Consider the following 25,760-nt stretch of genomic DNA (forward strand, 5'->3'; position numbering starts at 1 on the left):
CCTGTCTGCCTTTATTTGACAAACCTTTACTGAGTGCCTGCTGAATGCCGAGGCTTCGTGTTGGGTGTTGGGAATTCAACAGTGAATGAAAACAAGCATACAGCTCTTGGAGTTTCAGTTCTGTTCTTTGGGTGCCTCTAATTCTAAAGTGCAAAATCTTCTGCGAGATTTGATCAAATCAGATGGTGGGAGAGTGAAAGGGGGTGGAGGACAAGCAGGAGTTTCAACTCCTTGGTAAACAATAATGTTTAAATGTTAACTTGGAAAAATGCCTGAGAAGAGGCTGATTTGGTGTGAGTGAATGTAAATCATGAAAATGTCCAGTTTCGTACAATAGCAGATGACCCTCTAAAACATTCTTGAGGACATTGGCATCAAGAGCATGAATACATTTAATTTGCATTAGTTCCCGTAGCCTCTGTTTGCATCTTTCTTTGAAGTCTCCACCAGTAGTTATGGTAGAAAAAAGAGGTTCTGGAGTCAGAGTGCACAGGGTGAATCTGAGCTGCATTGCTTGTAAGTGGTGGAACTTGGAACAAGTTGTTTAAACTCCTTGGACTTTTTAAAAAAAAAATACATTTATTTATTTATTTATTTTTGGCCGCGTTGGGTCTTTGTTGCTACACGTGGGCTTTCTCTAGTTGTGGCAAGCAGGGGCTATTCTTCGTTGGCGGTGCGCAGGCTTCTCATTGCAGTGGCTTCTGTTGTTGCGGAGCACGGGCTCTAGGCACGTGGGCTTCAGTAGCTGTGGCACACGGTGCTCAGTAGTTGTGGCTCGCAGGCTCAGTAGTTGTGGTGCATGGGCTTAGTTGCTCCACGGCATGTGGGATCTTCCCGGACCAGGGCTCAAACCCGTGTCCCCCATGTTGGCAGGTGGATTCTTAACCACTGCACCACCAGTGAAGTCCCACTCCTTGGACTTCAGTTTTCTCATCTGTTAAATGGGCATAATAATAGCACATATCCAACAGGGTTGTTGGAAGGATTGAGTTTTAAATTTATAAAGTCCTTAAAATAGTGCCCAGCATTGATAAGCATTCAATCGTGTTAGCTATTTTTGCTATTACTATTAAAAAGAAAATGAGTCCCTCCTTACAGCTTGTCAGAGCTTTTCAATTAGATTGAGGTTTACCATGATGTTTGCGGTGAATTACCAGCTCCCCAGACTTGAACACGAGAGCAGCTAATGAATTCCCAGGCTCTTACCGATTTTTCTGTTAGCACATCTATTCCTGGGCCTGCTGAGCTTTAAGACCTCCTCTAGGAGTTTGTTCTTGAACGCCAAGCAGAGCTTTGAGCATTTATTAGAGGTGCTCAGAAGGTGTATTTGACCTAATATGCTTTTAGGCAATTGAGATACTCTCCAGCTTACAATCTTGTAAAAGTTATACTGAATGAGAATAAATTGTTCTCAGTTTTCTGAAAAATTATGCCCTATTGCTAAAACTTATGTTGTTCTTGAATTATTATTTTTAAAATTTTTTTTTAAAAATTTTGTTTATTATATTATTTTGTATTTTATTGATTTAATTTAAATTTATTTATTTAATTTATCTATTTTTGGCTGCGTTGGGTCTTCATTGCTGCACGAGGGCTTTCTCTAGTTGCAGCGAGCAGGGGCTACTCTTCGTTGCAGTGCGTGTGCTTCTCATTGCGGTGGCTTCTCTTGTTGCAGAGCAAGGGCTCTAGGTGCGTGGGCTTCGGTAGCTGTGGCACCCGGGCTTAGTTGCTCCTCGGCATGTGGGATCTTCCCGGACCAGGGCCCGAACCCATGTCCCCTGCATTGGCAAGCGGATTCTTAACCACTGTGCCACCAGGGAAGCCCTTGAATTATTTAAAGAAGACTTCAAGCACTAGTCTGTTTGTCTTTTCAAACCACAAGGTAGGGGGGATGGATGAGATTGGTAGGTGAGGCACTTGGTAGGTTGGCAACTCTTCTCAGAGAGTTTGTTACAAGATTACAGGAGAAAATACCTTGGAGTGAAAGGTACTATAGAAAACTATGTGGGAATTCCCTGGCGGTCCAGTGGTTAGGACTCCACACTTCCACTGCTGAGGGCCCAGGTTCAGTCCCTGGTCGGGGATCTAAGATCCCACAAGCTGCACGGGGCGGCCAAAAAAAAAAAACCAACTATGTGATGTTCTTCATTCATTGCCCACCCTGCATCAGTTCTTTCTTCCAAAGGAAATGTTTTACTCAAGAATCCCCCCATCTCCCATACTTAGTTCCAGGACAGTCCTAAATGGCCTAAAGATAATCCCATCCTCCTTGCCTGTGATTGGTTCAGAAATGACCATGTGACACATTTTGGACCAGCAAGATAAGAGGAAAGAATAGCTAGAGGCTTCTGGGAATGATTGACCTTATTTTTCTAGGAGAGGTCCTTTCCCTCCCCGGGGGGGGGTGCTTCTATAAATATCATAAAAGCCTTATGATTAAGCTAGCATTGAATGTCAGAATGGCCCACAGAAAGAACCTGGGCCCCTCATAGTATTAGTGACCTTTTGCTGAGTCAACTCTGAAGCCTAACCTGCCTCTGGACTTCCAGTTAGGTGAACCGATCCATATTCTTAATGTGTAAGCCAATTTGAATTGGGTTTTCTGTTAATTATAGCCAAAAACATCTTGAGTGCCAAGATACTCTTACCATCATTGTTATTATATTATCATGTTAGAAAAAAGTAATATGCAAAATTATATACATACTATGATTGGAATCATAAGGTCGTTCAAAGAAATTGGAAGGAGATATGCCCAAATTAATACTGTTTGCCTGTAGGTGGATTTTTTCCAGTTCCTATGAATTGTACTTTATTTTATGTGTTTTCTACAATGATCCTGAGTAAGGTATCAGGGGAATAAATGTACAGGAAATAAGACTAAAGACAAAATTGTTGTTAAGGTTTTGGAATCTTGATTTTTTTTTCCTCTTCTCTATTTTCCAGAGTTCTTATAATATGCTTATGATGTTAGTTTTGCAATTTAAAAATGTTTTATAGTTCCTTAACTGAAACTTTAAAAAGTTTTAAACTTTTTCTCTTGCTTCCTTTCTCTCTACTACTTGCGTGTACACACAGTGTTCCTTTTCCTTCAGGGCATTTCTCAGTTTGTGATTAAATATTTATTAGTGTGATTAATTGATTAATGCTTGTCTTCTTCTAAGCTCCTCAAATGCAGGACTCTTGCTCATCAATGTCTTGTATCCCCAGTACCTGGCATATGATAGAGACTCAATTAAAAAATATTTCTTGACTAATGAATAAATAAGAGAACAGAATCAGCCAGTCTCAGCATTACTTTTGGAAATATTTCCAATTAAAGGGGCAGACTAATTCTCAGCACTAAAAACCATCATCCCTCTCTCTGGTGGTTATGATCTTAAATATTAGATTTTAAGAGGAAAACAGAAGGACTAGAAAAAGGACTCTCAGTCTGGAGCCTGGAATCTGCATTTTTTAACAAGTGTCCCAGATGATTCTGAATCAGGTGGTCTAAGACCACGCTTTGGAGAACATGCCCTAGAACATCCTATTGGAGTCTGAATGTTCACATCATTCATAGTCATCCAGCTTCTAAGAAAATCATGCTGATGTCACCGGGCCTATTTAATGTGAATCAGTCTTTATTCTGCACTTGTGTGGTGCATTAACAAATTCAACATACAAGATAGCATTACATATTGTAGGTTAGCGTTACAGCATTATGCAGTTTCACACAATTCATGTTACCTTTTTCATTTTTTTCATTTTTTTTTTTAATTTGACACGTTTATTTTATTTTTGAGTTTCATTTTTACAAGAGAAGACACAAGGTAAAGAAAGACGACCACATCGGAGAAGGAGCACGGTGAGGGCAATGTCACTATCGTGGCCATAATAAAAGCCTTCCAAGAAAAAGGACTTGCATTATTCCCTCTCCTGAGCAAGCCGCCCCTGTCCCATGAGCCAGTTCTGTTTTCACATCCAGAGCACCACTCATAAACATGTACATCTTGGCTGTGCTCCACTGAGAAGAACTGAAGGAAGGACTAACTCATAAAAGGGACTTATTAAGAAAAACTCTTGTCTTCCCAAAGGAATCAAGATATCAGCAGAGAAGGACTGACTCTTGGAAAATCAGAAGTGACCATTCCCTAACCTATTCCTGACCATGAGTGCCTTGTGCAAAAGCTAGAATGTGACTCTCTTGTCTTTTAACTGACTCTTAGGAGTAGGCATTCCTCCTCCACCTTTATCAGTTAGCTCTGGGAGGAACAAATGTGAAAGCCAAAGCCAGCTAAGAAACTTTGGGACAGCAAAGTCAAGGGCACGATGGATCAGGCCTGAGGTAGGAGGGAGGAACCCTGTACTGTCCGCCTCTTTGCCATTTTTCTGAGAAAGACACCGAGGCAGCTCCTAGGCTACAGCACTACTGGTTCCTTCCCTGCCACCTCACCACCCACTGCTCAGTAGACCCAAAGAATGCAAGGAATAAAGCTACAAGGAAGTGGGGAAGAGAGGAGTTGGGTGAGGCTGTTTTCCCAGACTTATGTCAGGAGGAGCTACAGAGGCACACACAGCAGGGCAAAGACCAGACTATCTCCACCTGTTGCTTTGCATTGTTTCTGGGGAGGAAACAAAAGCGGGTTGCTCAGCGATTTCTGATCTTTAGACATTAAGGCGATGAAGAGGAACCATTTAAAATTTTTCCTAATGGGGCTTCAGAGTGCTCCTGTCAGATTTACATGAAACTATCTCAAAATGCATTTTTAGAAAACAAAAATTATTTTCTTCTACGTATGATACAGTATTTACATTCCATGGAGTGTGGGATAGAAACTGGTGGTGTGAACCCAACTGATGATGAGATTGTGAGTCAGATTATGGGGGATGTGGGATGACAGGGACAAGAACAGAGAGTGGGCTTTGTGCCTGCTCAGAACTGCTGCTCTGCATTGTCAAGAATCCAGGTTAAAAAAAAAAAAAAAAAAAGAATGGGGGGTGGGCGGGGAACAGATTGGTTTTAAATCCACAGAGTTAAGGGAATGTCAAAGGCAACATCACCACTCTCTCCACGGAGACTCAGCTTTTCAACTCCCTTCTCAGAAGCAAGTCAGATAGTGATGTTCTTGTATGAATGTGGAATTTCAATCTTGGCTAATCTTTCAGGACTTGGTTCAAGCTGCTGCTTATTTGAGTTCCTTTTCAGGCTGGCAAAAATATCTACTGCCTATCCAGGCTTACTTATTGTCAGTGAAGTCTCTGCCATCTGAAAAGTCTCAACTCTAAGAGACATGGCTGGTCTAGGAATAAGGAGATGTGAATTGTAACCCCAGCAAGATGCTGAATCTCTCTCAACCTCTATTGTCCACTGGCAGAAGGAGGACTGAACTCTGTGGTTACCCATACCTTCATCTTATCTTGAGATTCAGAAGTCCTAAGAACTAAGCACTTTGTTTTCAGGGAAAGGATGTTCTGAAAAAGTCCAAGTTATCTTTATTATTAATTTAGTCACAGGTACTCATTTTACTCATTTAGTTATTTTTAAGAGCCATGATTGAAAAATTTAAGGAGAAAGAATAATTTCTGAAGTCCCTTTTCCTTATAAAGCAAAACTAACCTCATCTAAGCTACTTGAGAAGACTCTAAAGCTTCTCAGTTTTCAGCATTTCTGGAAAAACAGAGGCCAGTTTAATCCTTCAAAACTCTGATGATTTCTAACCCATCAACCAACGAATGGTTGTCCTTCCAGACACAGTTACAAAGGGAGATGGCAGTCATCTCATTTTCCTTTCCTTGTCTTCATACCTACATTTGGGATCAGCTGGATGTATTCATTGGTACTATCCTGTAGCTGAATTTGAAGTCGCCAAAGCTCTTTTTAGACAAGTCATCTAGTTTTGTAAACCCAAATTCTACCTAAAAGTCTGATGTCTTCGTGTACTTGATCACAAATTAATCAAGGACTGCCTTTTACCCATTCATAGCAGGAGAGCTAATAACAAATATACCCCATTTCTCAAGTACTCTTTCTCCTGCAAACCCTGCCTTATCCATTCCACCTTTGTTTCTTGGCTTACTACAGACCTCTGGACCTTGCGCTCAGTCAAAGAGCAGAAATGTAAGAGGTAACAGGGAGAAAAGATGGGGATGATAAAAACATGAGGTTTTACAAGAGCAAAAGATTCTTCCACAGAGGTGGGGAGTGAAAATAACTCTCTAGAGAAGCCCAATAAAAAGAGACCAATTTCAGGTAATCAGCAAATACAATTCGGCACAAAACACAATTTTCATGGATTAAAATCTGTACCTTGATATTGGCAGTTAGGCTAATTTCTTCAGTTTGTATTAGACATGCAAGTATAAGGTTACATTTTTATATATAGACTTGTAGAGGTCTTTCCCTCTCTTTTTTTCCCCCATAAAAAAAAAAAAAAAAAGGATTTCCTAGTGCCTTGCAAAGGAGAAAAATCATCATCGCTAAGAACTGATCTGCAGCTGTGGTCATGTGGGGTGTTCTTTGTGGGGTTTGTTTTGTAAGAAATTTTCTTCTACAGCTAAAATGAGGTTTTGAGTCCACTTCTCTCTGTTTATCTCTCTCCCCACCACGTCCCTGCCCAGCCCGGCCCTGGGGTTAGAGGCAAGGAGAAGAGGATTAGTACTCGCTCAGACTGTGCCACTTGGCCACAGGCTTGCGGGGGCTCTCGCAGACCTCTCTCCAGTGTTCAGCACCGCTGACTGTGACACTGTGCGCCCCCAGGATCAGCCTCCCCACCACCTCGTTCTTGGTGGTGCGATCGAAGTCGATGACAAGGAACTCGATGCTGATGTCGGGCAGGAGGTCAGTGGGGATGTCGTAGATGAAAGACTCGTTGAAGACTGGGTTCAAAGTGCACTTCTTCACATGGGTTTTCTTCTTGGCAATGCGCTTTCTGCCGTAGTAGACGTTCACCTTGACATAAGGATCTGGGGCCCCCAAAGAGATCAGAAAAAGGGAGACAGGCCTATGACACAGTCCTCTCCTATACAATGGTGGCTTCCGGTTGGGGAGGAGGGGCTTCTGCTGTTCATCTCCTTGGTGTCCCACCCCCCCACCCCGTGTGGTCTTTAGTGATTGCACACTAAGTGTACACTGACTGTGTACACGTCTGCCCTCCTGGACAAGGGGCCAAGGAAACGAGGCAGGCATGGAACAGAACAGCCACCTCGAGTCAGGGCCAAAGAAACCCCACGACACCAAGAAGCATTTTCAAGGGCACAGGGACTAACAAAGCCTGCAGGCTTTTTGCAGAGTCTCACCTGGAGCAAGGGCACAGCACCCAGCGTGCATGCATAGCACTGAGGATACCTCGCCAAATGTAGAGACCCTATTTGCTTACCCAAAGCACCTTCCCAGCTACATTCATCAGGAAGGGAATGTAGACAGAGAGAGGAATGGGTGGACAATGAGAGGTGCCAGGGGTCCTGAAAGGTGGAGGGGGGTGTCTGGGTCACAGGCAAGGGGCAGTGGTGGGCGGGGCACGGACAGATAGAAATAGGTTGAAGTACAAACACATGAAAAAATGCTCAACATCACAAATTATCAGAGAAATGCAAATCAAAACTACAATGAGATATCATCACCTCACACCAGTCAGAATGGCCATCATCACAAAATCTACAAACAATAAACGCTGGAGAGGGTGTGGAGAAAAGCGAACCCTCTTGCACTGTTGTTAGGAATATGAATTGATGCGGCCACTATGGAGAACAATATGGAGGTTCCTTGGAAAACTAAAAATAGAACTACCATGTGACCCAGCGGTCCCACTACTGGGCATATATACCCTGAGCGAACCATAATTCAAAGGGACACATGCACCCCACTGTTCATTGCGGCACTGTTTACAATACCCAGGACATGGAAACAGCCTAAATGTCCATCGACAGAGGAATGGATGAAGAGGATGTGGTATGTATATACAATGGAATGTCAGCCATAAAAAGGAATGAAATTGGGTCATTTGTAGAGACGTGGATGGACCTAGAGACTGTCATGCAGAGTGGGGTGGGTCAGAAAGAGAAAAACAAATATTGTATATTAACGCGTATATGTGGAATCTGAAAAAATTGGTATAGACACGTTTAGGTCTTATTTGCAAAGTAGAAATAGAGACACAGACATAGAGAACAGATGTATGGATAGCAAGGGGGGAAGGGAGGGGGATGAATTGGGAGACTGGGATTGACATATATACACTATTGATACTATGTATAAAGTAGATAATTAATGGGGGCCTGCTGTATAGCACAGGGAACTCTACTCAGTGCTCTGTGGTGACCTAAATGGGAAGGAAATCCAAAAAAAGAGGGGATATATGTATACGTATAGCTGATTCACTTTGCTGTGTAGTAAAAACTAACACAACATTGCAAAGCAAATATACTCCAATAAAAAAAAAATGTAAAAAAAAAGAGGAAAAAGAAATAGGTTGAAGTAAATAGCTGCTACCTGAGAGACCGGTGATATCCATCTTCGGCAAGTGTCTGGCTTTGAGGACCACCACTGTCATTCTTTGTGCCACAGGCTGATATGACAGAGACACCTGGAGCTCCCCTCTGCTAATGCACTTCTGGGGAGAAGAAAGAGCAGGTGAGAATCCCGGCAGAGGGAGCAGGCCACAGCACAGAAAGCATGCGGAGGAAAAAGGAAATGTTCTCATCATAATCCTGATACTAAATAAAATCATTTGCATGGAGAGACAGCATAACCTAGTATTTAGGAGCGCAGACTCTGAAGCCAGACCGGCCTGGATTCAAATCCTGACTCTACTTCTCATCTGTCTGACCTGGGACAAGCTACTTCCACTTCCTCATCTGTAAAATGGAGATAAAAATAGTCCCAACTTCCCAGGATTAGTAAGAGGATTCGATAATTTAGAAGTTGTAAAACACCACAGTGCCTGGCACACAGTGTGTACCAGAGATGTGCATTCTCTCCTATTCTCTCATTCAGTTCTTCTTCTAAAAATTTTTTAAAACAATAAATTTATTTATTTATTTTAATTTTTGGCTGTGTTGGGTCTTCGCTGCTGTGCACGGGCTTTCTCTAGTTGCAGCGAGCGGGGGCTACTCTTCATTACGGTGTGCGGGCTTCTCATTGCGGTGGCTTCTCTTGTTGTGGAGCAGGGGCTCTAGGTGAGTGGGCTTCAGTAGTTGTGGCACGCGGGCTCAGTAGCTGTGGCTCGTGGGCTCTAGAGCGCAGGCTCAGTAGTTGTGGCGCACAGGCTTAGTTGCTCCGCGGCATGTGGGATCTTCCCAGACCAGGGATAGAACCCATGTCCCCTGCACTGGCAGGTGGATTCTTAACCACTGCGCCCCCATGGAAGTCCCTCATTCGGTTCTTGCCATAAAAATGTTTTGAAGACTGTATAGTGGGAGACAGGAAACTTGAGTTTGAGTAACTTGGCCAGTTACTCACCAGCTGGCCCTGGGCAAGTCCCTGAACTTTCTGGAGCCTGTGCCTCCATTTCACAAGGGGAATATCCACACCTGCTTCGCCTGCCCCAGCGTATTATCTTCAGAGTGTCTTCTCCAGCCACCTCGGATGCCCACAACTTTGTTTCCCCACTTTGAAATTTTATGCTAGTCTCTATTTTGAGCTTGAAACAACAACAACAAAAAAACCTCTAGTCCTCCAAGAACATTTAAAATAATATTTGGAGGACTTCCCTGGTGGCACAGTGGTTAAGAATCTGCCCGCCAATGCAGGGGACACAGGTTCAGTCCCTGGTCCGGGAAGATCCCACATGCCACGGAGCAACTAAGCCCGTGAGCCACAACTACTGAAGCCCACGCGCCTAGAGCCTGTGCTCTGCCACAAGAGAAGCCACCGCAATGAGAAGCCCGCGCACCGCAACGAAGAGTAGCCCCTGCTCACCGCAACTAGAGAAAGCCCGCGCGCAGCAATGAAGACCCAACGTAGCCAAAAACAAATAAATAAATGTATATATATATATTAAAAAAAAATCTGGATACTAATTACATGCCAGGTGCTGGGGATTCAGAACTGATAGGACTCAGTTCTTGCTCCCAAGGAGCTTATCATGCACTAGAAGAGACAGAGATGTAAACAAACATGTTACTTGTCAGAAAAGTGAGAAGCCTGGAAATTCCCTGGTGGTCCAGTGGGTAGGTCTGTGCTCTCACTGACGAGGGCCTGGGTTCAATCCCTGGTCAGGGAACTAAGATCCTACAAGCCATGTGGCGCAGCCAAAACAAAAAAATCCTCAGTGCTGTTGAGAGATTCAGGGGGAGGCTTTGCCAGCTGACATCTGGGCTGAGTTGATGGTGGGTGAGTAAGAGACACAGGCAATGGGCAGAGAGAAGATCTCGTGGGGCAGGGCGTCAGAATGGCTGGTACAAAGTCTTTGGGTGCTGAAAGGGTAGGCTGTGTTCAGAGAATGCTGAGAGGCGAGAGTGTCCCTGATGTTGGGGTGCTGGCAGGAGGGACGGGCCAGGAACCCAGAGAGGTGGGTCAGGCGAAGGTGAAGGGCAGTGGGGGTGAGCTAACCAAAGAGCAGAGCCAGCCGCAGCACCCAGGCAAGAGGAGGTCTGTAGGCAAAGGTGCGACAGTTATTGTTGTTGTTAGTATATTAATAATAATACTATTTGAGTGAAAGCTGGAGAAGGAACTAAAGTAGAGAAAGACCAAAGTCAGAAAGCTCAGTTAAGAGGCTGCTGCAACAGGCTAGGGAAGAAATGATGAGGCCTGGAACCAGGGCTGTGGCAGAGGAGATGGACCTGGGGTAGGATATGTCTCAGGAAGAATTGTCAGGATTTTCTGGGTTGGGGCAGCTAATTGGATGAAAATATAGGGGAGAGGGAAGAGATGGAGGACTATTTCTTGTGTTTCTAGCTTAGGAAGTAGGGATGAGGCTGGGATAAAGAAAACAAAAGGAGGTGGGATAGGAGGACTTTAGGACATAATAAGTTAAATTTGAGACAAAAAAAAAAATTCGAGACCAAATCATTCCTCCACTATCAAATCCTATTCCTTGTATTCTTCATAGCCCCAAAGGAATGTCACCTACTTGAGGAATTCTTCTTAGATTGAGCAAAAATAGACCAAACTCACCACCAGCCTTACATACGCCACATACCCACCAAAATGACTTGCTGTGCACTCACTAAGTGCCAGGCACTCTGCTAGCAACTAGGGCTGAAATGATGCACAAAGAAGACCCCTACCCTCCAGAAGCTCACAGGCTAGTGCACTACCTGCTCAGGTGTGGCTGGTGCAGGAAAGAACAACAGCAGTAAATAATTTCATTAGCTCATCAGTGAAAAACAAGAGGAAAAACCCTAATAGTTTATGCTTTGATTATAAGTCTTAAGTCACCTCGAGGAATGAACTGTGATAATATTTCCATTTGGCTTAAAAAGGTTCTTGAGGCTATATTTCATACCAGGAGCATATGGAAATGTCTCTCGTAGGGTACTGAATGTGACTGAACTTTAAACTTAGCCGTTAGCTTTTGAAATTGAAGTACAAAAGAAAATAGACTTTAAAAAAGATGTTCATGGTATTCTCTGCTAGACTGAAGCCCCACATCTCTTCCTTACCCATAACATATAGCCGGCTCTTGATTATATCCATGGGAAGTACCCTCAGCCAGTTTAAAATCACAGGCTGGTTGCCCTTGCCAACCAGTATACTTCTGGGCTGCTTCCTTTTGACGAGTCAGAATGCAGACAGAGAAGGTAAACTCATTTTTACTATCAGCCACAGCCAAATGGCATCAGGAGAGTAATCCCTCACGAAAAAGAAAATTAAATGCCTTCTAAAACATTCAGAACTGGCCTGCCCAATACAGTAGCCGCTAGCTACATGTGTCTATGTAAATTTTAATTTTAATTCATTAAAATGAAATAAAATTAAAATTTTAGTTTCTCAATCATGCTGGCCATATTTCAAGTGCTCAGTATCCACACGTGGCCAGTGGCTACCATACTGGACAGTGCAGATATAGAACATTTCCACCATCACAGCATCCAGTGGCTAGTGCTGATCTAGAAAGAACTTCTGGATTATTTGGGCCACTGCTCCCCTCCATTTCCATGAATAATGAAATGTTAACTAGTTTTGATATCTATCTCTGGGACCATCCTTGAATATTGGTATCTAAATATTAAATATGCAATCTTGGGGACTTTCCTGGTGGTCCAGTGGGTAGGACTCCGTGCTCCCAATGCAGGGGGCCAGGGTTCGATCCCTGGTCGGGGACTACACCCCACAAACATGCCACAACTAAGAGCCTGCATGCTGCACCTAAAAGATCCTGCGTGCCCCAACTAAGACCCTGTGCAGCCAAAATACATAAATAAAAATTTTTTTTTAAAAGAGTTTTATTTGTAAAAATACCATTGATTACAAGATTATACTTAAGTTTTCTGGTTATTTATTTAAAACTCTGTTTCAAAAAAAAAAAAAAACCGTTTCCTAAATCATCCATTGTAGCAAAATCATCCTAATTTAAATCCCGTGCCCCTTCCTTAGTTCTTTGGGAAGGTGGACAACTTCTGGTTACCTTCACAATAATTTCCTCCCCTAAAATCACTCCTCAGACAACTGTTCTCCATCTGCTTCCCACCACCCCCCCTTCACCTTTGGCCATTTTACATGGGCAGAACGCCCATCCCCATTCAGCTGCCCCTTTGTGATGCCCAAGTCTGCAGCCACAACACCACCTGAATACCATTCCATTCTGCATTGAAGGCCGGAGTTTCAAGTCTCCCCCTCCCCCCTCCCCTTCTCTTTCCACCCAATTCCCATTCCAAGCGGCATTGTCAATGACTCTTTGTCAAGGGCTCTTTGTCAAGGGCTGGGAGCGAACTCTGTTTCCCAGCCCCTTGGCCTAGTGAGGTAAAGACCCTGTTGGGGGGCAGGCAAGCAGAAGGACAAGGGGGAGAAAGGGTTTTATCCATGCCTGACAGAGCTGGGAGGCTTTGCTCTCAGAGAGCGGGATCCTTTCTCACTCCGTGGAAAAGAAGAAAAAGAGCAGTGGTCCTAAAGAAGACGTTCAGCTGAAGGAAATACTGAGGCGAGGGATAAGTCTAGTTCTTATAATTAGCAGGGCCCCGCCCACAGTGATTTTTCTAGGCACAGCATCTTTGCAAAGAGGAGGACTCACGCGTCCTCAATAAACCTTTACTGGGGCTAGAAGTTCTCAGTGCTACCTCCACATAAATCACAGTCATGAGAAAACAAAAGAAACAAAAACCTCAGCATTCAATCACATCCCTCCTCGTCTTCTCCCCAATACACAAATAGAGCATCTTTCTTTTTTGTGTGTGTGGTTTTATTTATTTACTTATTTTACATAGCAATTTTCTTTATTGTTCCTGGATAACTGACATTCCTTTTTCTTTCTTTCTTTTCAGTCCTTTTTGACTAGACTGGATGAACTCCAAGGTCTCTTGTAAATCTGAGATTCTAAGAATCCTATCATTCCCATGACCATTGTCCCAGGTCATGAACACCAATCTGGCAGTAGAAAGACAGGAAATGGTTTGGGAAACAATGACCTGAAGAAATTAGGAGTCTAACAACTCTCTATTATAGGCCTTGTAAATCACTTCTTTCCCACTGTCTCTTCTTTAACCCCAGCCCTCGCTGAACCACCTCCCTTCTCCTTGTGGGGGATGTATTATGGGAATGTAAATTCACTTTTATTTCTATCTGAATAAAATACTAGGAAAAAAAAAAAAAAAGCTGTCACTAAAAAAAAAATCCAGTTCCTAAGTCCAACTCAGAGAGTTTTGGGCATTATAGAGTTTATACTGTGAACTTCTTTCATTAATAATTGAGTGTTAATTTTTAATGCTTCTTATATCTTTCTGTATATTCCTAAGAGCTGAGTACTCTCACAGAGTCACCCCATTAGCCTTCGTGATCCAGCCTAGAGGGAGACTGAGGCCCAGAGTAGGTAACTGCTTGCCCAGAATTAGTCAGTGAAATGGACAGAATCAGAAATCATGACCAGTCCAGGGCTTCTTCAACTGGACTGCACTGTACTAACGGAAAGGACAAGAGCTGAATTTTCTGCTAAAGGTCAGGAAATGCAGTTAGGGGTGGGTGGTTGTCTAGAGAAATGCAGTTCTCACCAGTCTCCGCCCAGGAACATTTGGCTCCATTATTATAAGGGAGTACCTTACCCAGACCAGAAAGAGCTCTTTACAGACAGTGTGGAATAGTCCAAAGCAGCTCTAACTGATGAGCCATGGGGAGATCCAGAAAGGGCAGATTCTTGGCTACAGTAGGGAGGGTTTAGGGTAGACATTTGGAGGCTGTACTGCTAGGGAATCAGGGGGACGAGTGACTAGAGAGATGACAGCCACGACCCAGGATGGAACACAGCTCTGCCCACTGGCACTGGTTGGGGAAAACAGGCTTAGGACACCCGGGAGGCTGCAAGGCTCTGGGGTGGGGCCGCAGGGGCTCTGGGTGTCCTGTCTGGAGCCTCTTCCAGGGGATGTGTTGCTCAGGATCCCAGCCCCAGCTTATCCCTCCTGAAGGGCGTTAATAAAGTGGAAAGAAGCTTGGCTCTCCCCAAGAGCCCCTGGCAGTTTAGCAAATGCCATTGTCTGTGCTCCCTGCCCAGTGTCCTGGATTTGAGGCTGTTTTGTTCCCAGCCCAAATCAGTCCCTTTCCTTGCCAATGTCTTCCCAGCTGCAGCTTGGTACAGAGCCATCCTCCACAGTCAGCCGTGGGCTGCGACTGCATGAGCTGTCTGAAGGAGTCCAGCTAGTTGGTGGATTTACCAGGCTAGTGCTCCAGGGAAGGCTGTGCTGGGAAAGAACAACCCTGCGAGGAGAGCTAGATGAAGGCAGGGAGTAGAGCACTGGAGCTGCTATAAAGGGGAGTCAGGAATCAGGGGAGCGGGTTGGCAGAATCTGGAGGAAAAGAAATGGAAGGAGAGGGGAAGGGATGCAGGGAGATGAGACAGGTCACTACTGCAGCTTCTGGCCAGGCCTTCTGACTCCAACCTCAGAGGATACAAGAACTCTTGCTGGCTTGGACTCGGGGACGTCTCATTGTATCCTGGCAACAGACCAGTGTTTATGCCCTGACCAAATGCCTCTAATGGTCTTTGAAATGTTTGGACTCCCCCGGCCCCTGTGAGGTAGAGCTGAGCGGGCCACGTGACAACAGTGGTTCTCTGGGCAATGGCATGGCTGGGCTGGCTGCAGTGGGACAGGCGCCTACACAGCAGAGAGGGTAAGAACACACGTCCAGGGCTTCCCTGGTGGCGCAGTGGTTAAGAGTCCGCCTGCCAATGCAGGGGACACGGGTTCGAGCCCTGGTCCGGGAAGATCCCACATGCCGCAGAGCAACTAAGTCTGTGCGCCACAACTACTGAGCCTGCACTCTAGAGCCTGTGAGCCACAACTACTGAGCCCACGTGCCACAACTACTGAAGCCCGCGTGCCTAGAGCCCATGCTCCGCAACAAGAGAAGCCACCACAATGAGAAGCCCACGCACTGCAACAAAGAGGAGCCCCCGCTCGCTGCAACTAGAGAAAGCCCACGCGCAGCAATGAAGACCCAATGCAGCCAAACATAAATAAATAAATAAATAAATAAATAAATAAATAAATAAAAAGAACACACGTCCAGGGGGAGCCACTTCCTGCCTCCCCTCCCCTCCCCAGCCTGGCACACTGCACAGCGCCCTTCAGCAGTGGCCAAACCTTGTTCCTGGGAGCTCACTGCACACTCAGCCCTGCTGGCCTGGAAGCCTCCTTCCAGTCCTGAGCCTCCTGCCTCCCCACTGAGTCCGGCGTGGGATTGCAGCTGAAGAAGGCAGTAAGAGATCAGCAAAGCATCTACAGGCAGAGCTCTTTCTGGGAAAAGTGCAGTTGATTTTAGTGGCCCTGTTATCCTTTCTGAACCTTCTACCCTCTTCTCCACTGATCCAGGCCTCCCTTGTCTTCCTTCACTTTGTCAAAACAAAATATAAATATCTACAAATCATATATCTCTCCCAGGGATCAAACTTTATTAATAATAGAAATATTAATAGTAATAATAATCATGGTTCCCATTTATTGAAGGTTTACTATGGGCTAGGGATTATGTAAATTCATCATCTTAATTCCTGTGAGAAACTGAGACTTAGAGAATTTAAGCAGCTTGCCCAAGGTCACTTAACGGGTGGAATTTAGATTCAAACTCAGGTCTGACTTCAAAGTCCTTGCTATTAACTCCTAATGGTAAATCCTGAAAAAGGAATGAAACTCTAAGTGTAAAATTTCAACAGCTTCTTTCATAGCACCTACCATACTCACTATGTGATAACTGCCAAGATTTTTTTGTATTTCTCCTCCACTAAAGTAAAAGCTCCATAAGGGCAATAGTATGCCAGGTATATTATCTCATTTGATCCTCATAACCCATAAGGAAGGCAATATTATCAGCTCCATTTTACAGAGGGGGAAATAGAAGCTTAGAAGAGTTAAGTAACTCACCCACATCACACAGCTGGAAAGTGGTGAGCTGGAAGGTGAAGCCAGGCAGTCTGAATCAAGAGCCCCTGTGCTGAACTGCAGAGCTACACTGCCTCCCAGATTGAGGAGGAAATGAACTAGTGGGGCTGGGGGTTACAGTTCTTGCATCCCTGAAATAACTCAAGAGCCAATGCTGGCCCAGGGGAGAGAGGGCAGGATGGAGGGCTCTCATCCCCCTTCTAATGCAAACAAGGAGGAGAGGAGGAACGGGGAGAGAAGTATCTGTGGCAAAGGTTTGGGCCTCGGTAAGGGGCCCAAAGGGTGAAGCAGTTAAGTTGCATTTATAAAATGGTTAAAAGTCATACAGATGATACTACTTACATCTCTAGGTTTGGGTTGGGAAAGGGAAGCTGAGGGGAAAATTACTGATTTCATAGTTTCTCAGCTGTGAGAAATAAGTTCACTAGAGGAAGATCACACATTTTGGAGAAGAAATTAGCCCCCTTATCCCTGAAGTGATGGGTCTGTGACTGGTGAGCCCGCCTGCTCCAAGCAAGCTGGATGCAGCGTCAGGGTGCCAACCGCTAAGTGAAATTTCAGAAGCTACCTGCCCTTCTCTCCTCACGAAGTTGCTTCTTGGAGGAGATCTAACCTGCCAGGTTCTCTGTCTTACTTTGCCCACTGCTTAACCTTGACAGCCAAGAGCTTCCTTTCTACAGCCCCTCTTTGCCATCCATCTCATCCCTCCCCTTCCACTTGTCCCCTTCTCTCCCCCAACCTACCATCCCTCCCCAACACACTCTTCCTCCTCACCTGGATGTTCCTTTTGATGATGTCCCTGGTCAGCTGTACCTTGCCTGTGCTGGGGTCTACTCCAGCCAACGGCACCATGACCTCCCCAATGACGTCATCCCGGGAGAAGCGGTCAAAGCTGAGGACGAGGAAGTGCAGTACCAGGTCCTGCAGCTGGCTGTATGGGATGCCATAGAAGGTGAAGGTCTCGTCAAACACAGGGTCCAGGGTCTTCCGTAGCACTCTGGTCTTCACCCGATGCCGCTTGTCGGGAAGGATGGTCATTTTGATGTAGGGGTCAGAGCCCTGGGTTTGGTCATCCATCACTGGCAGCCCATGAGCCTCCTGGATTGTCACCACCAGGGCTTTTTTGGGGAAGTTATAGTCCACTGAGAAGGTGAGGGATCCTAGCATGACATCCTCCTCTGGAGATGATGGAGAAGTGGTTTTGCTCTCCCCAGGGGTCAGGCTCGCAATGGGGCTCCTCAGTTCTTCCCCATAGTCCACTTTGATGGGTAATTGGTCTATACAAGATCCAGAGCTAGGACCCTTGTCTTGGCCCAGCAGGCCAGCCTCTGCTGCATCCACCAACAGGTTCCCGCGTCCACCTTCCCTCGCAGGGCCATCTTTGTCTCTCCGCACTTTGATGATTTTCTTCTTGTTGCTGAGGGTCTCTGGGTATATGCTGATGCCTTTGAGCATATGAATAAACTTGTATGGTGGGTTCTTGTGCTTCTTCTCTGCCTGCTGGTGGCAGCATGTCCAGACAAAGACAGTCACCGAGACACACACCACCAGCACAGAGGCCCCGATGAGGCCAGCGACCACTGGTGACACATCTGAAGGTGGAGACCAGAGACGTGTCAAGGCAGGTGGACCTCAACCCCTGCCCAGAGCACCCCTGCTTAGTGCTTCTGGCTGGAGCCAAGCTAATCTGTAACCTAGCCTCCAAAGCAAAACTTGCTCATCTGGGCTTATGAACTTCTCCCCTCTCTTGGAGATGCCCTCACCCATCCTCTCCAACCAACCCATGGCTCTTCCTTTCCAACAAACATGGATGAAATACTTATCTTCTCTAGAAAGCCTCCCCTGAAGTGCCCCACCTGACTGCCTGTTCTTTTCTTGGCCTTCCCTCAGCACTTATGGTTTGCTCATATTGATTTGTGTTTCACATAAAGCCACCCTATAGGTCGGCTATAGGTCGACTAAGGTGTTATAGGTCACCTTTTTACATGAGAACCCATTCACCTCAACTGTTACACAAGGGTATGAGCTGTGTCTGGTTTCAGGAGGGTATTCCACAGCACCCAGCACAGGGTTTGCAACAGTGGGCTTGTGTGGACTGACTGACTGACAGGTAGGGTAGAAGGATGTGGGATTGATTTTGGATGGTTTTGGTAGGGTGCCCAAGGGTGATAAAAGTAGGTGGGTGGTAAGAAGTAGAAGAACTCTGCGTCTAAGTACTTGAAATATGTTCTAAATTTCAGCTCCCAGGTATTTAAAATACTTGTATTTTAAGATAAAATAATGAAATAAAATAAAATAAATAAAATAAAATAATTAAATTAAAATACTTGTGTTTTAAGATAAAATAATAAAATCTTTTAATATGAAATACAAGTATTTTAAATAGGGAGAAATAGGGACTGTGGAAAATGTCAGACCTTGTCACCTTCTTAATAAGGTCTTCCCTGACCACCCTATTTAAAAGTGTAAACCTTTCCACCCCTGAGACCACACTTCCTGGCCCTGCTTAATTTTCTCTACATGTCTTGTCATGCTCTCTCTCTCGCTCTCTCTCGCTCTCTCTCGCTCTCACACACACACACACACACACACACACACACACACACACGCACACACATACACAGGTGCACACATACACATAAGAATATATACAGACACACACATATAATTTTACTACTTATTGTCTGTCTTCACTAGAATGTAAGTTTCATAAAGACAAGGATTTTGTCTGTTTAGCTCATTTCTGTATCCCCAGCACTAAAAACACCTAACAGGTACTTAATATATATTTGTTAAGTAAACAAATAACTAAAGAGAAACAGATTTTTTTCCTTCCCCTCCTCTAGTCTTGTCTTTTCCTACACAAATCGGGCCCCTGACTTAGATAATTAGGTTTGGGGATTTCCTCCCCCTTAAGTTCATTGAAGCCAAATTGAGTTTAGGCTTTAAAGATCTAGATAAGGCCTATAGTTATCCATACTACTCATTAGGGTAAGTCTTGGGTAGGGCAGGGGAAATAAGGAAATAAATGTGATTCTAGCATATTCCAGATTCTTCCTAGAACATCCTTCCACCAAGTATATGCCTGGCTCACGGCCTCACTCACTGCAGGCCTCTGTTCCAAACCTCATCTTATCAGAGAAGCATTTCCTGACTGCTGCAAGTAAGATGATATCCCGTTTACCCTGCTTTATTTTTCTTCATAGCACTTATTACCCCTGACATATATTTGTCTGTCTTCCCTCACTAGGTAAGTGTAACAAGAATAGTGACTGTTTTGTTCACTGCTATATTCCCAGGTCCTAGAACCATGTGGCACACAGTAAGTGTTCAGTGAACAAATGAATTAGTGAATACAAAACAGCTTCCACTTTAGGAGTCTGGGATTATCAGATACAAACTACTATATGTAAAAGAGATAAACAGCAAGATTCTACTATATAGCACAGGAAACTATATTCAATATCCTGTAATAAACCATAATGGAAAAGAATATGAAAAATAATATACTCATATAAAATATATAATCGAATCACTATTCTGTACATCAGAAACTAACACAATATTGTAAATCAAATATACCTCAATAAAAATAAAAAACAGCTTCCACAGATTGGAAAAACAGAATGAGGTCAATATTATTACCCATAACAGGGATAAATGTAAAATTCTATTTGCCCTTCAAAACCTATCGATAGGCAATGGGAGACCTTACTTGATGAGTGTGAGTAAAAATAACTTAGTAGTTTAGGTGACAAAAAGCTTGGAGTAGAATTAGGCTGATGCTAACTTATATTATCAGTGCAATGTCCAGATCACAGGAGGGGTAGTATAATTTCATCTGCACTGGTCACGACACATACGGAGTATTCTATCTAGTACTGACAAGAATAAAAATTGCTATTTTTTGTGTACCTTTATGATATCCCTGCCAGGCATCACGTTAGAGATTTTTCTCTCCAAAACAAATAACTCATTGAATAGGTACCATTTATATCCCCACTTTACAATTGAGAAAGCTGGGGACTCAGATCTACACTAGGCCACATAGTAGCAAATGGCAGTGATGGGATTTAAACCCTGGTCTATCTGACACCAGAATGTCTGTACATTATGGATAAGCAGGATAGTAGAGGGCCTGGAAACCATATCAAGTGAGGAGAAGTTGAAGGAACTGGAGCTGAGGAGTCTGGGAATAATAACTTTCTTCAATTATTTAAGGCATTTTGCTGGAAGAAGGTCTGATGTGATTTTACTTTGGAGGGCAGGTCTAACACCAGTGCGTACAGGCTACAGGAAGACAGATTTTGACTCAATGAAAAGAATCAAATTATTTTTAGAACTGCCTCTCAGTGGCCCAGATGGCTTCAGGAGGCAGTGAATCTCCATTTGAAAACTTTCAGAGATTGGATCACCTTGGTCAGGCATATTCTAAAAAAGATTTCTTTAATGAGGATTGGAATAAATGTCTCTGAAATTCTTTCTACTTCAAACATTCCATGGTTCTATGAAAGTTGGGACCAGGTAAGAAAAGAAGTGGTTACATTTTGAAATATTAATATAGATTAGGAGTAAAGCCATTGAACAAAGTAAACCAAGGTGACTGTGTCCATGGCCATACTGAATAACAACAGCATTTATTTTCAGAGTATCAAGTGAAATAAAAGCTGTTAGGGAGAGGTTTCACAAAATGGGAGCAGCCTTAGCTGTAAGCACCTTGAGAGTGGGCAGAAACAACACCCTGTTCATCTTTGAATCCCTGAGTCTCTTGCATCTAACAGGAGCTCAGTAAATATTTGTTTGAACAATTGATTGGGTTCAACTGTCAATCAGCATAGGCACAATTTGAAAAAGTGGCTCTCCATTCACCCATGAGGGACTTCCTGAAAACTGCTTGCTACCGATTAGTAAAATCGAATATTGATTGTGTCTATGAGAAGAGAAAAGCAGGGAACCACCAAGACAAGTATATTTTTGAGAATGATTTGAAAGGGAGTCTAAAGGCCTGGGTTGGGAGACATCCGAGTGATCCTTTTGGCTCTACCATAGATTACTCTGTGATCTTGAGAGATCCCCACTGCTGCTTACAATGCCTCAACTTTTATTGCTAGAAAATAGAGGTGGAGCAGGTAAAAGAGAAGAAGAAGGATTCTCATCTTTCAGGAGGATAGAGAAGGAAAAAAAGAGAAATGGATGAATCCACTTGTGAATTACCTAGGCGATCTCCTCCACCTTGTTTCCCACTTTTGTCCTACTTTCTTCTTCATTTTAGTATTTGTTAACCCCTGCCTCTCTCCCCCCACCCCCAAGGCAGTGAACTAGAAAAATCAGAGATATTGTCTAGCTTTAGTCAAAAGCTTGGTGGGAAAAGGAAGTTGGAACTAAAAGCTGAAGTGAGTGTTTTCAAGTAGTTGTAAATTGCAGTGACCCATGCTGCTTGCTGCTTTTGTCCTCCAAGGTCATGGATAATTGAGTGTTGGCTCAGTGAATCTCTCAAGGGCTAGGGAGTTTGAAATGAAGTGCTCTATGAGATGTGAAAAAGTCAGAAGTGGCAGTTCTCTGTAGAGGAGATCCTCTGTATGGATTTAAAGATCTGCAAGACACATCTGGGCTTTGTCCAGTTCTCTCAGTCTCTGACCAGCCCTGCTTATTGACACTTCCTTTGCTAAAATAGCTTTTCCCTGTCAAGTAGGCCAGCATGACACAGTAAAATGAGAATGAACTTTGGCATCAACTGGAAATTGGTTTAAATCTTAGCACTACCCTAACTAGTTTGTTTTACTTTAGCCAAGTTATTTTATCTCCCTTAGCCTCAGTTTCCTCATCTAGCAAATATATATAATAATGAATACACTTGAGGATATTTGTAAGGATTAAATAAAATGTAGTATGTAAGGGCCTGATAATTTCTTTTTCCACTAACATTCCCTCTAAATGAGATCAGTGTATTATGCTCTACAGCATCTAACTTTCCAAGGACTCTGGAACTGCAATTAAAAGAAAAGAATATGTTGGAAAGAAGGCATAAGAAGAAAAAGAAAGAGCAAGAAGAAAAATCATGAGGTGCTCATGTGATGACAAAAGGGACATCTATTTTGGAAATTTAGGACTCAAAGAATAAAAATGCAGAAGGTGAAGTGGAAGAAAGAAATATAATCAAGATTTAGCCTTAGGGAATCAGTGCAAACAAGTAGTAAATGGGTGTGATCTGTCATCCTATACTTTCTCTGATCTGATGTCTTCTTCCTGGCATTGAGGGGATAGAGCACACTGGGTTCTGTTCATTTCCATAAACCTTTTATTTGGGAGTGAGAAAAGCCATTTCTTAGTTGGATTGTGGCCCCACCCTAAACACTGGAGTCTGGATGCTCAAACCTTCTGGATTGTCTGAGGGATAGAATCTCTTAAGGGAAAAGGAGGAACCCTAGGCTGACAGCAACTCTCACTGGCTTCTCCCATACAAACTGGGATAGAACTGAGGGAGAAACAGGACAATTCTTTTTTATTTTGGGGCCAGGAAAGCATAGCACAGGAAGTTTGCTACCCTAGCACATTTTGGAGGAATCCCCCAGAGGAAAAACTTGCTTCTCGAGCTTTTCTTTCCCATATGCTTCCCTATTTTCTACCCCACTCTGCTCCAGGGAGTGTAACTGATCTTGGAGCCTGTAGGGTTGGGTCGGGGACCAGCAGCTCCGAGATGACGTAATGCTTTCTCTGGTACACAAAGCGGCCTCCCCCGGGCTCGGCCTTTTTCGCCCCTCCCCCTCCGGCCTGGATCGGGCCCCCGCCAGCACCAGCGCGGGTGAGTCCCCCTTTTTGAAAAGCCAGCCTAGGGAAACAGGGAACAAAGGCCTGGGAAGAAGAGCCTAGGCGCTGCCAGGAGGCCCAGAAATAGACATCACGTCATCCCCCAGCCCAGCAGCGCCAAGCGCCATTTGGTAGCTACGGACGGACCCCATCATTACGATGCAGAATAGAAATTGCAGGGCTCACGTTTCCTCCTAGCCCCAGCATCCAGCTGACCGGCTTAAGGAGTGGCTTCCTTTTTGCTCCCCACCCCCGCACCCCTCTTTCCCCAGAGGCCGCCGCCTCCCCTGGCTGCCAGCCACACAGCCCACAGTCCCCAAGCTGCCATCTTGATGCCCCATCTCCCTTGCCACCTCCCTCCCCCGCAGCCCTGAGGAGTGGGAGGGGGAGGAAGGGGCACCGCCCTGCGTGCCCCAAGGGGAAGGGCTCGGCCTATCTCACCTCTCCTCCCCCAGAAGGAGGGGTTCACATCCTCCTCAAGCTCTCTGCTTCTCACCTCCAGCAGTGCTGACACTGCACCATACAAGGTTTTAGCATCCTGGACCTTCCCACCCTCGGTGTGGCTCTGGCCTTCTCAGCCCGTGCAGCCCATAGCTCACGTTCGGGTGCCGTACACTGCCTGCTACCCACCACCGTAGGCCCGATTCTACCCATCACCACAGGCCTGATTCTAGAGGGGCTGGCACTTGAAGGCCGTGGTCTGGGCTTCACGCTCTGCCCAGCTGCTGGGCTCCCTTGGCTTTGCAACGGTTTCGCCTACCCCAGGCTTAGTTTGCCAGATTCTACTTACCAAAGCTAGGTCGGATATTGGTGATCTCAGCCATGTCGTAATCAGAGGCTATTGCTATAAATGCTTTTGCAATGGTCAGACAACTCTGGGACCTCCGGTCAGTACGGAGGCCCCCGCTGCAGAGTGCTAGGTCAGGGGAAGGGGAAGGTATCTGGCGGACGCCTCCTGCGACGGTCTGGCCTCTGGTTGCCAGCTGCGGTCGCCTCTTAAGATGCTCCAGGGATGCTCTGAGCTAAGGAAGCAGGTGCAGCCAGACTGGTCCTGATGCGAGGTAGGCCCCGCCTTCCTCCGAACGGCCCTCGGCAGAAGACTCCGCCTCTGTCCGAAAAGTTCCGGAAGGCAAGCCCCGCCCTTTTCCGGAAGATCTCTGGGAGGGCACCCCTCCCATCGCCAAGATTTCCAGAGAATGAGACCCCGCCTACTGATGGGCTGTGGGTCTATAAGGCGAAAACCCCGAGGCCTAAAGACAAGTGTAGGTACTTTATCGTCTGAGATCCCCTAGATCTTGTGATTCCGGTTCCCTGGGCTTAATATAGCAGCAGAATGTTCTGGCAGGATTTTGGAAAAATAAAATTCTATATTGCCTGCATTTCAGTATTAGTTGCCTTTATTGTTATGCGTTTCTGAGACCACTAAAGATTATTATGGAAACTTTCTTGAACTTCAGAAGCTCTGATTAAAGACCAAACCTGGTGTTGGTTTCACAACTCTGAAAATTTACTGAAAATAATTTAATTGTATAAGTAAAACGGATGGATTCTGTGATGTGTAAATTGAAGCTGTTTTAAAAAAAAGACTAAAAAAGAGTGCTAAAGTTAATCAGTGTTGGATATTTCTCTTCCAAAAGCTTCAAGTGCTTAGAACTGCTTAGGGAAGTGAGTGAGAGAGAGAGAGAGAGAGCCAGCGAGCAAACCAACAGATCTGTGTATTCTGTAGTTTCAAAAGCAGGACACAAGTGAAACTCCAAGCTTCTAGAGATTTCCTTGGCATTTGGAAGAGTTAGAGTGATTCACGTAAGAGTCAGACTACTGGCGGTTATCTCCATGATTACATCAAGTTCATCATTTTTGGCTGTGGATACTTTCATCCTGTCGGATTCTGTTTACAGACAGAATCAGGTCAAATAAATTATTTAAATGCATAAATATTTGTTGATGGTTCACCTGTGAAGTGAGAGAGTTGAATGTGTTTTTTCAGCTTTGACGTTCTGTCCTTGTAGAAAAGAGGAAAGAACAGTTCTAGGAGTTATTCATTCATTCAAAACACATGTATTGAATTTATTGGACATCGACTATGCCCCAGGCACCTTCCTGGACACTGGATTAATGCATTAGAAGCTAGAGTCAGGATATCTGATTCCTTCTGATAGCTGTGTATCTTTGTGAAATCACTTACCCAGCTGAGCCAAAAATTTGTCCTGTGTAAATTGGAAGGTATAATAATACCATTGTCCCATAGGATTTATTGTGAAGATTAAAAAAAAAAATCACCTTTGATAACGTAGGTGAAAACATTTTGTAAGCAGAGTATTATACAGATATGAATAATTACTATGGATTGAGTTCAAGACTGCCTTAGCTTTATTCAGGAAACTGCACTATTTGTAACTCAGTGATTCCTCTTTCTGAAATTTTATGAATTCTCCATTTCCTTGGTC

At 44.5% G+C, this 25,760-nt stretch overlaps 2 protein-coding genes across 3 annotated transcripts in view; one reads left to right on the forward strand and one right to left on the reverse strand.

The window, feature by feature from the left end:
* Nucleotides 1-569: 569 nt before the first annotated feature.
* Nucleotides 570-24,363, reverse strand: SYT11 (synaptotagmin 11). Of its 2 annotated transcripts, none has more exons than XM_082357622.1 (4): nucleotides 24,104-24,363; nucleotides 17,281-18,098; nucleotides 8,471-8,591; nucleotides 570-6,945 (listed from the first exon to the last, which is right to left on the reverse strand). In XM_082357622.1, exons 1-4 carry the CDS (start codon nucleotides 24,135-24,137, stop codon nucleotides 6,635-6,637), a joined length of 1,284 nt encoding a protein of 427 aa, XP_082213748.1. In that variant the 5' UTR covers nucleotides 24,138-24,363; the 3' UTR covers nucleotides 570-6,634. The 2 variants fall into 2 exon arrangements, with proteins under 2 accessions (XP_082213748.1, XP_082213747.1); XM_082357621.1 differs by having other exon boundaries at nucleotides 8,468-8,591; nucleotides 24,104-24,359.
* The window catches only part of GON4L (gon-4 like), a 91,737-nt gene continuing 89,265 nt past the window's right edge, over nucleotides 23,289-25,760 (forward strand). Inside the window, exon 1 of the mRNA XM_082343092.1 lies at nucleotides 23,289-23,308. The gene's annotated coding sequence lies outside the window, so the exon portion shown is untranslated. The remainder of the gene's footprint in view (nucleotides 23,309-25,760) is intronic.

The sequence above is a fragment of the Balaenoptera borealis genome (genome assembly GCF_965194805.1).
Source record: "Balaenoptera borealis genome assembly, chromosome: 1".
Classification (NCBI taxonomy): Eukaryota; Metazoa; Chordata; class Mammalia; order Artiodactyla; family Balaenopteridae; genus Balaenoptera; species Balaenoptera borealis.